Raw genomic sequence first — 12277 nt, 5'->3', positions numbered from 1 at the left:
CCTGTCCTGTTTTCCTAGCATTTTTTTTTCTGTGGGCCTCGTATAATACTTGTGTATAATAATTAGTCATTTTTACATGAGGATTGTCCCTTTTAAAATGACAAGTTGTTCTGGTCACTTTTCAGAGTGTATGGTTTTAAATTTCTCATTTTAGTGGGTCATTTTTAACATTGTTGTTCCATTACCTTTGTCAACTACATTTTGTTATGTTGACCTCCAGATTCGCACCTTTGAGGAGCGTTTGGTGGAACTGAACGCTCAGTTGACCCGCTCTCAGCTCTGGGGTCAGCAGCAGCTAGCAGCCCTGCAGTCCAGTGAGGAGGAGGCGGTGGTCCTGAAGGTGGAGCTTGCCTCCATCAGAGAGAACTACCTCTCCAAAGTAGCTCAGGTCATTTATGCACACACGTGTTGTAGAAGAGCCACACATTATGTAATTTCTTTTGTTCGTCACAATATTGTGTTTTCAATCCTGATATGTACTGTATGAGAACATCAGTACATATTTAGTGCTAGTGTTTTTTCCATGTTGTGCAACTCTAATAAAAACACACACATGCACACACATGTGGGGAAGCTGTGATTTTTCAAAGTCTTTTTGCCACCATGCAGGTGGAGGCCTTACACTCTCAGATGGATGCTATAGAGCAGAGCTACAATGCAGCTGTGGCAGAGGTAGAGGTGCTGAGGACAGCCCTAGGGGATGCTCGCTGTGACAGTTCCCGTCTGCACAGAGAAAGTGAGCTAGTGGTCACCAATGTCAACCAGTGGGTCAAAGAGCAAAAGTAAGATCACCACTTAAAGCCTGCGTAACTTTATGATCTTCATTTATTACATATTTTTTAAATAATATACTCAGTAAACAGGTCAGGGCACCACACTTTTTTCTATGTTAGGAATGAAAAAACATACCTGCAGGTGATGATTCAGCAACAGTTGTCAGGTTCTAATACTTGACATTGAACCTGAATCAGTACCTCCAATGCCTTACTTTCTTTCCTGCTCAATTTTAATTGCAAACAAACTGCAAAAGTGTTAAACCACTAAATGGCATTATTTGTGGATGTTCAATGTAACAATTCACATTCTCTACTCAAAACAGTCTCATAGTTTTTAAAGTGCATTGGTTTTTAATCTGCACTGTTTACATTACTAAATTCATGTTAAACTCTGTGAATTAACAAATACATTCTACAGCAGTGTTCTCTTGTGTAAAGAGGACGTGTTAACTTTTTTTCACTTTTCACAACAAAACGTAATCTGATCCGGGGTCTTTTTCTTGTATGAATGTATATGTAAGTTACACAGTAATTTATGCACACACATGATTTAACCCAGAAATTTGATCAACATTACTTTTCTTCTCATTATTTTTATTTATTTTTTTTATTATATTATAATTATTTCTGGTACCCCAGCAGAGATGGTAAATCCAGGTCCAGAGACAAAATATCATTCTAGACTTTTGTTTCAACTGCCCTGATACCTCTGAGGCTGGTTTGAGATTGTTAGAAGATTATATGCTGTTAGAATGAAATCCTGGATTTTTTTTACTTTTACACCTCTGTACCTCAATATGTTTCCAGTGTAATGAAAGCTAGATTGTGCAACACTATATGCTCTAACAGCTGCACTCTACTCTCTCTACTAGACAAACTAATGAGAAACTTGGACTTAGAATCAAAGACCAGAGCAAGAAGATTGTCCATCTCACAGCGGAAAAGGAGTAAGACCTGGGAATACTTTCACTAAAGATTTTCTCTCTTGGCGCAGTGGGTGTGATAATTTCATATACCTTTTTAAATTTGATTATTTTCATACTTATTTTAGAAATTATTGGGAGTTCAATCAACATTGTTTAAACAAGGAAACATCTCAGTTTCACTGAACTGCTACAAATAGCTCCATTTTGTTTAAATTCTCTTGCCCTTTATCTCATCATTTCCCACATGAAATGAAACAACCAAAGAACAAATAGCATATTATTCATGCTGTCATTCACTTATGGTAGGCATTTCACACACTCTCCAAAGAAGCATGCTAATGAATTTAACATTTTCTGCTTGTCATGACCATCATGCCACACAAAGCATGCCAAACATACATTTTCTATACATCTGTGTATGTAACCATAGTTTAACATCAGATTTTATCTTGGCAGTTGTCCTTAAGGTATGGGCAAAAGCCATTCGGTGATAAACTAAAGGAAATGCAAAATCAAAATGTGAAACATAGAGCTACAATCCCCCACCACCCACTTTTGGTACCACTGGCTTACCTCTATCCAGCACTGAGAATTAACAACCTTTCACTTAATAAATTAGCAATATATTGACAGCTGGTTTTACTAAGTGGGCCCCACAGTGGCCAATCAAATTTCTTTGTGGGACAGTGTCACTCTAGTCCTCACATGAAAAGATGTGCTTGGTTTTGTATGCAATTGTCCCTCTGTTTACTGCTGTGCAAGTGATTGTTCATTGAAATCTAGGGTTTATCCACAGTTTGTGAGCACCATATCCCTGATTGTAATTGAAACACAGTATAGACTTTCTCCATATCATGCAGCCCCTAGAAGGTGTGTGTTTGAAAGAAAGATGGTAACATGTAGAAACAGGTCCTGTTTTCTGTTCCAGTCACATGCAGGAGAATGTAGAGAAACTGCAGGCAGAGATCCGGAAGCTGAAAGTAGAGCTGGATGAGCGGAGAACGGAGGCAGACAGATACAAGGTGCACTTCACAGAATCTTCCTTAAGATTTCCTCCACTGAGCTGATGAGAATACTTCTGAGCAGTTTATGGGATGATCTTAATTTTGCTGATTGGTCATGTTTGTTTCAGGCCTTTCAAGTCCAGAGTGCAAGCGACCAGTGGAGTACCTTAAATCATCTGCACAACCATCAGCACTCTGCTCTGTGAGTACTGATGCCAGCATGATGCTTCTGATAGACACTTTATGAATTTTGAAAGGGTATCTGCGCTGTCAGGCAATGTTTTTGCAATCCGTCAGCAGATCTACATAGCAGCACGGTAGTGTATATACTCACAGTAAAGTGCAAAATACAACAGAAGGTTGCTAGGAACCTAGAGAGGTGTTATTGCTCCAAAGATGTTGTAGCTCAAAGAAGAAGTTTTGAAATATTTATTTGCATTGAAGCAAAGGGTAGGAAAGGGTGATATGTCAAAAATATAATGTTATAATACACAACATGCATCACAAAATGTAAGGTTTTTGGAGATTCAAAATTTTACAGTAAAACACATGCATGAGTAGTGACACAAAAAAGATTAATATTAATATACAGCAAGCTGTTCACACTGAATATTGAAAATAAAAATAGACTATAGTTATTTTAATGTATGTTAGTTCTTCCTAAGGTTGCAGCCATACTTTTATGACCAAGTCCTTGTTTCTACACTCAGTTTCCATTCTCTTCTCCACTGCCCATAGAGGAGCACTTTATAATTCTACAACTACAGACTGTAGTCCATCTGTTACTCTGTTTGCTCCCTTTCACCCTGTTTTCAATGGTCAGGAACCCAACAGGACCACCACAGAGACAGTATGATGTGGATTGTGGATCAATCTGAGTGCAGCAGTGACATCGACCCAGTGATGTGTTGGTGTATGATGTGCTGGTTTGAGTGGATCAGACACAAAAGTGCAGCTGTGAGAATAGAGAATAGTCAACCAATCAAAAATATCCAGCCAGCGTTGTTCTTTGAACGCCATTCTGTGTCCACTGATGAAGGTCTGTGCAGCAGCAGATAAGGAACTGTCTCTGGTGTAACATCTACAAGGTGAACCAAAATGTAGGAGTGTCTAACAGAGTGGACAGTGAGTGAACACAGTGTTTAAAATTCCAGCAGCACTGCTGTGTCTGATCCACTCATACCAGCATCACACCCACTGACAACACCACGTCAGTGTCACTGCAGTGTCCTCTGGGGGTCTTGACCATTGAAAAACAGGTTGGAAGGGACAAATGAAGTATACAGAGCAACCAATGAGCTTCGGTAATTGTTAAAATACTCCTGTACAGTGGAGCTGAAAGTATGGACAGGAAATGCATTATTGCGTTGTATTATTGCGGAACGGTGGCGCAGCAGGTAGTGTCACAGTCACACCTGGAGGTTTTGGGTTCAAGTCCCACTCCGGGTGACTGTCTGTGAGGAGTTTGGTGTGTTCTCCCAGTGTCCGCGTGGGTTTCCTCTGGGTGCTCTGGTTTCCTCCCATGGTCCAGAAACACATGTTGGTAGGTGGACTGGCGACTCCTAAGTGTCCGTAGGTGTGAGTGTGTGAGCGAATGTGTGTGTCACCCTGTGAAGGACTGGCGGCTCCTCCAGGGTGTGTTCCTACCTTGCGCCCAATGATTCCTGGTAGGCTCTGCACCCATCACGACCCTGAATTGGAATAGCGCTTACAGATAATGAAAGAATGAATTAAGTTTTTGTGGGCTTTTTATTTTAGCATACTTTTAAGAATGCTATACATCATGCATATGCATATACATATGAAGCTGACCACTGTGTATAGAGGAGCCCATTTCTGTAGTCAGCTAATTTTGACTGTTTTTGAACACCTACAGCTTTACAACAACATAAAGATTACGACAATTTATTTATCTATTTTTTTTAATACACATCGATTTACTTGTCAGTCAAATATGCTAACCCCCTCCATAAATAGCATGCCCCGCTTTCTTTTCACTTAAAAAAAACTCAATGTCATCTGAATTCTCCCATAAGCAATCAAATTTTAAAAGTCAGTACAGATACTGAAATACCCTTCGCCTATTTCCCATAACGAAAGACTTTGTGCACCTGGAGTAAGGAGCTGCCCTGCCAGCCTTTGACACATCCTTAAGAATTTTCTCTCTCTATCTTGCCCACCCCCAATCGGGTCTTCATCTTTCTCACCCACTCTCCTCCTAAGTGATAACCAGGATGGTTAATGAGATGAGATATGGGGATGATATTTCTATCAGCCATGGTGAAAAGGTGACTGCTAGTTAGAGTGGGTCTCAGTGTCGCTTTTAGCCAGCTCATTCTGTAAGGCCCGTACTCTCAATGATCGGCCTCTGTGAATGCAGGCTTATCTTCTCTAATAGGGTGTGATATGATTTTTCCAATGTGAAATTGGAAAGGGAAAGTTTGGGGGAACTTTTTAGGCAGAGGCAAAGTGGAGAATGAGCTCAATCAGCCAGGCTGTGTTGATTCATCCTATGAGGCTCTCCAGTCTCCCCTCTGTGTTTGTTCTTATGACCCAATGCCAGCTTCAGTGACTGCTGCCATCACCTCCTGTCTCCGTTCTACACCGCTCACACACCAGCCAGCTTCCTCCTCACCATCAGAACATGCAGCTTTAGCTGTGTTAATGTCAGAGCTGGAGTCACTGACCTGCTCAGAAACTGCTGCACTTTACTGTACTTTAGTGAGTTCCACTATTTGCAGAGTTTCAGGCAAAGAGAAGTTGACAGGAAGGGCTACTGGAGCATTGAGTGCATAATTGCCCCAGAGACCATGGCTCTCTTGACTAATCACCCCGAGAGCATGTGTGTGTGTGTTTGTGCATCTGTGTGTGAATGAGAGAGAGTGAGTGAAAACCAGTGAAAAGCAAGGACCACTGAAAAGGAAACACACACAGTCCGTAAACTATGGCTGTGTAACTAAATGAAGCTCAGCTAATATTTCAGGACATGCAGAAAGCCTGCAGGCCTCTAAGTGGCCAGAGAGAGAGAGAGAGGGAGAGAGTTACAAATGGATATGCAATGGCATGTCCTGAGTAAATAGTGAGAGCCAGTATGTAGTTTCAAATTTTGTGTTGCCCATGCATGCCACATGGTGCAGGGTTCCTAAGATCATTGTCTGCAACATACAAGGACCATTATCAGTGCTTTCAATTTCCACTTTACATGTCATTGCTCTCCTTACAAAACTGTCTTTCCCACAGTGATAACTCTTCAGGGGAAGAAAAATCGTTCTTAATAGAATGCATTTGGACTAGAGCCACATCGATAACTAAAGGCAGTAATATTCAAATCTGAAAAATGTTTGAGACATTTTATCATCAGTACAAATATTAACATCAAAAAGAGCTCTGTAAAAAAAAAAGCAGTAGAACAGGAGGTGGAGTATATTATTACAAAGAATATCACAGAGGCCATGGATCATTAAACATGCTGTTATTTATGATCATGTATGCAGCTTGGTTGCTGATACCATACTTTAGCAAAAAATTAAGAGAAAAAAAGAAGTAAAGCAAATAAGCCCTTAAAAATGTTTCATATATATATAGTACTGTGCAGATATTTAAACTAGTGACTTCTCATATATATATATATAAAGTCATATATAATCACAGTAAATACAAAATAAATAATAATATAAAACAAATAAGAAATGGAAGATTTTTTTTCTATAAAGCAGTAGGTGAGAGTGAGTTTGAAGAACAATGTTTTGTTCAGATTCTGCATGAATTTGTTAAATCAACAGAACACATTATTTAAAATCATTATTTATTAACCGCTAAACTAGGTGTTGAAAGATAGCCTCAAATAAAACAGACTCCACGAGGAGAGATTTGGGAAAAATTAAACCAACGCATTCACACACAGAGTATCACTCACTGGAGTAATGTTATTTGGTTTTATTCTAATGTTGGGTTTTATTTGTTGTTTGTTTGTTTTTTAGCAAATAAACACTTACAGCTCAGATAAATAGCTTTTTAAATCTCATAATCTCTGGTGCCTAAAACTTTTGCACAGCACTGTATCTTTTTCTTCTGACAGATTCTGTCACAAACAAACTTCAAGAGCAGCTTTCATTGTTTTTTTCTTAGCAGCTAGTCCTTCTTGTAATGATGCATTATGGCTGTGTCCGGAACAGTGCCCTAATCTACATGAAGTCATTCAGTATTTATCATTAATTGCAACCCTGATTGTGACCCTAGCATAGACCAGTAAAGCCAGTAAAGGGAAAGTTCAGCTGGACCCCTGCCAGCTCATTGTGTGTTGGTGAGCGGAGAGCGAACAATACTAAATGGCAAGGCTTTAGATTTTAGGAAACGAAGGACATTACTGACAGTGCAGAGTAATAATGGATACAATCCGTCCATTTTAGATGGATTTGCCGACAGCATATTCTGAATCTGAGAGGTAAGCTCCATATTGTTTTTATGTTTCTTCATAAACATCATTGGAAGTGATGTTTTATCACTGTTTTCTCGAGCTGCGGGCCCTTTTTCCTAATGCTCACATTTTAAAAGAGAAATAAAAGAACATTGCCTTCATGAGACATGCCCCTTTTTTCCCGAACCTCGCTATTCATTAGCACTTTGCTGTTTCCAGTTGACTTGCTGCCGCATCCCCTGACTGATAGAAAGCCTGCCATGTTTATTTGGATATCAGGGAATGAAATATTCATACTGTACGCTTTTCCAAGCAGAAGTTATCTAGATGCGGCGTAAATGGTACTTGGGATTAGATTTTCACAGCAGATTGCTGTTATTAAAGGAAGGGAGGGAAAGGGGGGGGAAGAGAGGGGGCAAAACTCAGCAGCCATCTTCCTGGGAGGCAATCTATTTCTTTTCACGCAGGGCTGGAGCGGCCAGGCCGCTTTTAATGCACTGGAGCAAAAGTGCTTTGGTCCGCAACCTTTCACGCCTTTACCTCCTTTTATGTGATTGAATACTTAATAACTTTGACTCGCCTTTGAAAGCCTGTGCCATGGGGCCTGTTGGTCTGTCAGCGTGCCTCCTGGCCACTCAGGGACTGGACAGTGTCTGATGCGGTGCTTTATCCCTCGCCTGTCTTTGACCATTTTTATTTTTTTTTTCTTTATTCGAAGCATGATAAACAGCAGGCTTTCTGTGCTGGACAGCAACTTGTTCCTGTCTTCTCTCTTTCACTGTTTTTCTTTCTCATTCTGTATTTTTTATATATATTTCTCTGTTTCTCTGTCAACTATTTGTCTTTCTTTCACACATGGTCTGTTTGTCTTTTCTTTGTTATTCTTTTACTTTTTTTCTCTCAACTCTCCAGATCTTCCATTCCTTTCAGTGTCCCACTTTTTGCTTATTTTCTATCATTCTTTCTTCCTCTAGTTCTTTGTAAATCTCCCACTTTCTCACCTCCTCTTATTCTCTTGTGGTTTTTCTTTTTTTCACTTTATAATTCTTTAACATTCCTTTTCCGCTCCTCTTTCTTTCCATCTCTTTCCTGCTTCTCTCTCTCTCTCTCTCTCACACACTCACTCACTCACACTTTCTGATGCGTGTGGAGCTCGTTAGTGCGTCTGTAGCTTGGTGCCAATGTGACCCTGTCTAATTGTGCAGTGTGCTCATTTGCTCTCGCCGCGTGATGTGGCGATTGCTTATTTATTCTCCTCAGGGCTCCTCGCGCACATTAAAATGATTGACTCATTTCATTCGGGGCACATTTATCAAGCTTTATTTGATAAGCTCACTTCCCTAGGTATCCGCAGCCGCCTTATTCTCCTGCTCAAAAGTTATAATGTGTACCGCTGCGGATTGTTATTCATACTTCTGATTGCTTCTCTGGCTAATTCTGTGTGTGTGAATAATTTTGCATGCGCCAACCTGTTTATCCCAGCGGAATTAACCGACACAAAAGGGCACGCATTAGCGAGGCTGCTGGAGTATCCAACAAGGCCATTGTGTATGCAAAGCTGCCAGATAGGACGACAAGTTCAAAAACAAGAGACTGTGACGCTTCAGGTTCTCTCTCTCTCTATCTGCCTCTCTTTCTCATAAATGAGAGAGGAAATTTACATGCAGTCTCAGACCTCCAGGGCTAAAGAAAATTATGCTTAGTTTTGTTAATAAGCTGGATTTTCCTTTCCAAGAGGAAGAAATCTTGATGAGCAGACTGTGCTAGAGAGAGCTCATTAAACCCAAAGAAGCTGCCACACATCTCTGGAAATGACCTTTGACTTTTCCCACTTGCACCCAGCAGTGATGTGGCCTTGTCAGCTTGCAGAGATAGGGTGTACTGCAGGGAGATAGAGAGGTGGAACAGGCTAGCAGAGGAACCAGCCAGTGCTGGACACCACAACCGGACACTCCAGGTTAGGCCAGAGTGAAGCTAATAGCTCTTGTAGCATGTACAATTTGTTTAGTTCCAAATGCAGAAAAAGACAGGTGGGATAACTATGGGCAGGTTATATGAGAATTTCTTTGCATCATTTAATAAGAACGATGTAATGGCAACCAGTGACAGGTAACTAAATGAATTAGACTGGGATAAATATATATATATATATATTTAAGAGTATATTTATATAAAGGAAGAAACACGAACGTACACCAACAGGATTGATTAAATACATATGTTTGAAATGAGAAATTTCAAAACAGAGCTAAACAGGTTAGTCATTATTTATTCATCAGTTAGTTCTAGGCAATAACCTTAAAATGACCTCTTTGGTGGCAGTGTAGTTGAATGTGTTTTTTTTTTTTTTTTTTACCCATGCCTTATTGGCTTGGAGATCATAGGTTACAATTCAGGGGACTCAGGGAAAACTGAATTAAATTAAACATACTCAGGATGCTCATAGATGACGTTAACTATAAAATAACACTCAATAACTAACACTAAAATAACACTCTTAATAAATAATTGCCACTGTCTGAGGAAAATCTCTTGTTTCTAATACAATACCTTTAAAGGAAAGTTTAATTTAATGGAAAATGAGACTAAAGTCTTTCATCAGTTCGGTTGGTCTGTTCATCATGTTTTAACACAATGTCAGTGTTACCTGGTATTTTCAAAATACGTCAAGAATTCAAATTCAGAATGGAGATCTGAGGTTTTGTCCTGCCAGTGGCATAATGTCTAATTATGAAGCATTGACCTTCAGCATTGTTAGTACTGTCTATTTCTGACAACCATTATTAAAGTAAGGCTTTTACAAGGTGGGTCCTAATGTACCATCCATGTTCTTGACTGGTCTCCAGAGGAGCCTTGGGCCAGAGGGAGAACCTGAGCCAAAAGAAACCTCCGGCAATCGACTTGGACCTGAGCTGACCCGAGCCAAGAGAACAACTTCTAAGCCTACCTTCGCCACAGAGGTTTACCGCAGAGTCGCCCGCAGAGCTCTGGAGAGGAGACCCCTGACCAGACACTGGACATGTACAAGACACACATACATCTGGACCAGAGCACATAGTAATCTCCACATTATCTCAGGGACCAGCTCCCACTCTTAGGACCTCACATTTTAAAAGCCCCGTCGTCTTTTCTGTAGTACTGAGATATCTATTCATTAGAGAAGATCAAGGTTATTCATATTTATTTATTAATCCATGAATTTGTTTTATTGTCACTGCTAAACTTGAATATTTGTTTGCATAAATAATAGCTGAATATATGTGTTTTAGATATTTTGAATGACAATGTGAATATTTTATCTGTGACTTTATTTAACTCCAAGGTAAGTGAACATGTGAAAAGAAGTGAGTGCCACTGAGATTGCAATATATTCTATGTTCATTATTATTAATAATTTTGATTAGTTTTTTTGTGCATCCTGAACTCAATTTTGCATTGCGTTACCATTGGCACCTTGTTAGTGAAGGCTTGTACTATACACAACATGCACTGTTCTGTTCTCTTTAGTGTTTATAGACATAAATCAATGAATGTCTACTGAAACAAAATGTATTGTGTGTGGTTTTTGTTTGTGAAATGGATTGAAAAACATATTATTGACACCTCTCAAACAATAACTATGCAGTAAATGCTGCTTTCCTTTGTACATCTGAATAGCGTAAATGGTATGTATACAACTAGAGGCCCTGAGCTGAAATAGTAACAATAACTATAGCATGTTGTCTGCAGAGTGTCAGCTGTCGTCTTGTAGACAACTATTAACATAATTTCTGACGTGCCGTTCACGTCAGGTATCAGTCGTTTATTTCCAAATGTTTGTAGACACCTCTTCTGTGATTTTTCACTACTTTAATGTGCACCCACTGCATTCAAGTGAACACACAGTTCATAAGCATTGGCCAATTTAACGGGGTTCTCTGGAGCAGATGTACGTGAGCAGTATTTCAGCATGTGTCTATATGTAAAAGCATTCCCAGACGAGCAGAAGCTGTTACCTCAGCAAAGGGATGGGGGCAAACTACTTATTGTCCACAAACGTCTGGCCATGTAGTGTACAATCATTCTTTAATACCCAATGCAAGGCCTGCTAACTTCTAACCATGTCAATCCTGTGTGCAGTGTGGTGGAGTCTGGAGTGTCCCTGCTCCCAGGCAGTGATTGTGAGCCCCAGCTGTTGTGTGTGGAAGCGTGCAAGCCTTAATCTGGGCCTTACAGGATGAGGAGACCATCTCGTTCTGCTCCGGCAAAATCAATAGGCAACATTCTCCCCAGCACAGCAGTCAATACCCAACACTTAAGGTGTCTGTGAAAACTAAAGAAAGCCAATAATTGTTATTAATGCCTTGAATTTCCCCAAGCACAGCTTTTAAGGGTAATTCCAGCACAACTGACATTCTTTTACACTGCTAGTGCCTTCAGTCAGTGCACAAGGAGTAATAATATTCAAAGAGACGTGTTCATGTTTAATTAAAGTGTATAATTAAGAAAAATAACCTAGATTTGAGGCACATAATGATGTGCATTTTTTAGTGTCTGAGACTTAGAATGTTGTAAATAACAGGACAAGACGAGAAGTCTTTCTCCAAGCAAGTATACACCAGTTAACACCAGTTGACCAATCTGCTTGTTGAGCCATCACAATGAATTTGTCTTAAGCTGTGGTCATTATTTTGTTGTTTTCAATAAAATAATGACCACACGTTGAGTGCAGGGACTAACGGTCTAGTTGCTCTTGGTACTGGTAATGATGTCTGTCTGGGACTGGTCAATCCTCGTATTGATCGTAGCGCAGTTCAAATTTTTTGGTCATTATGTGGGAAAATGTGGGTGAAGACATGCACAGTGCAGTAGTTTATGTACAAATGTTTATGGTGAAGTACATAGAAGTGCTGATGTAGGAACTGCTTTGCTCAATAGCATTATCAAAAATAAAAAGAGGAATCTGATTCCAATCAGTTCTAAGTACACTGCAATTAATACCAGTCATAAATTTATACTTATATTTTGTACAAGTATTTCAGGACATTGCAGGTGAATTGATGTTAACCTATTAAAAATCCAGGATTTAGAAATGTCTAATGTTTTGGTACACATCTGGAATAACTCTTACAGAATGTGGATTTCTGAAAACCACAGCTCCAGCAGCACATACTC

At 39.7% G+C, this 12277-nt stretch overlaps 1 protein-coding gene across 7 annotated transcripts in view; it reads left to right on the top strand.

The window, feature by feature from the left end:
- Positions 1 to 10619, top strand: part of LOC136672315 (polyamine-modulated factor 1-binding protein 1) — a 188224-nt gene extending 177605 nt beyond the window's left edge. For 5 of the 7 annotated variants that reach the window (XM_066648311.1, XM_066648313.1, XM_066648309.1 and 2 more), the window contains 7 exons: positions 221 to 388; positions 610 to 782; positions 1649 to 1723; positions 2631 to 2724; positions 2835 to 2908; positions 8966 to 9080; positions 9970 to 10619. In XM_066648311.1, coding sequence (XP_066504408.1) covers positions 221 to 388; positions 610 to 782; positions 1649 to 1723; positions 2631 to 2724; positions 2835 to 2908; positions 8966 to 9080; positions 9970 to 10221 — 951 coding nt within the window. In that variant the 3' untranslated portion in view covers positions 10222 to 10619. The remainder of the gene's footprint in view (positions 1 to 220; positions 389 to 609; positions 783 to 1648; positions 1724 to 2630; positions 2725 to 2834; positions 2909 to 8965; positions 9081 to 9969) is intronic. The other 2 variants (XM_066648312.1, XM_066648314.1) reach the window with 2 other exon arrangements.
- The last annotated feature ends 1658 nt before the right edge of the window (positions 10620 to 12277 follow it).

Source organism: Hoplias malabaricus, chromosome 16, assembly GCF_029633855.1.
Source record: "Hoplias malabaricus isolate fHopMal1 chromosome 16, fHopMal1.hap1, whole genome shotgun sequence".
Lineage (NCBI taxonomy): Eukaryota > Metazoa > Chordata > Actinopteri > Characiformes > Erythrinidae > Hoplias > Hoplias malabaricus.
Note: the sequence above shows the minus strand (reverse complement) of the source record. Positions and strands in the feature narration are given on the sequence as shown.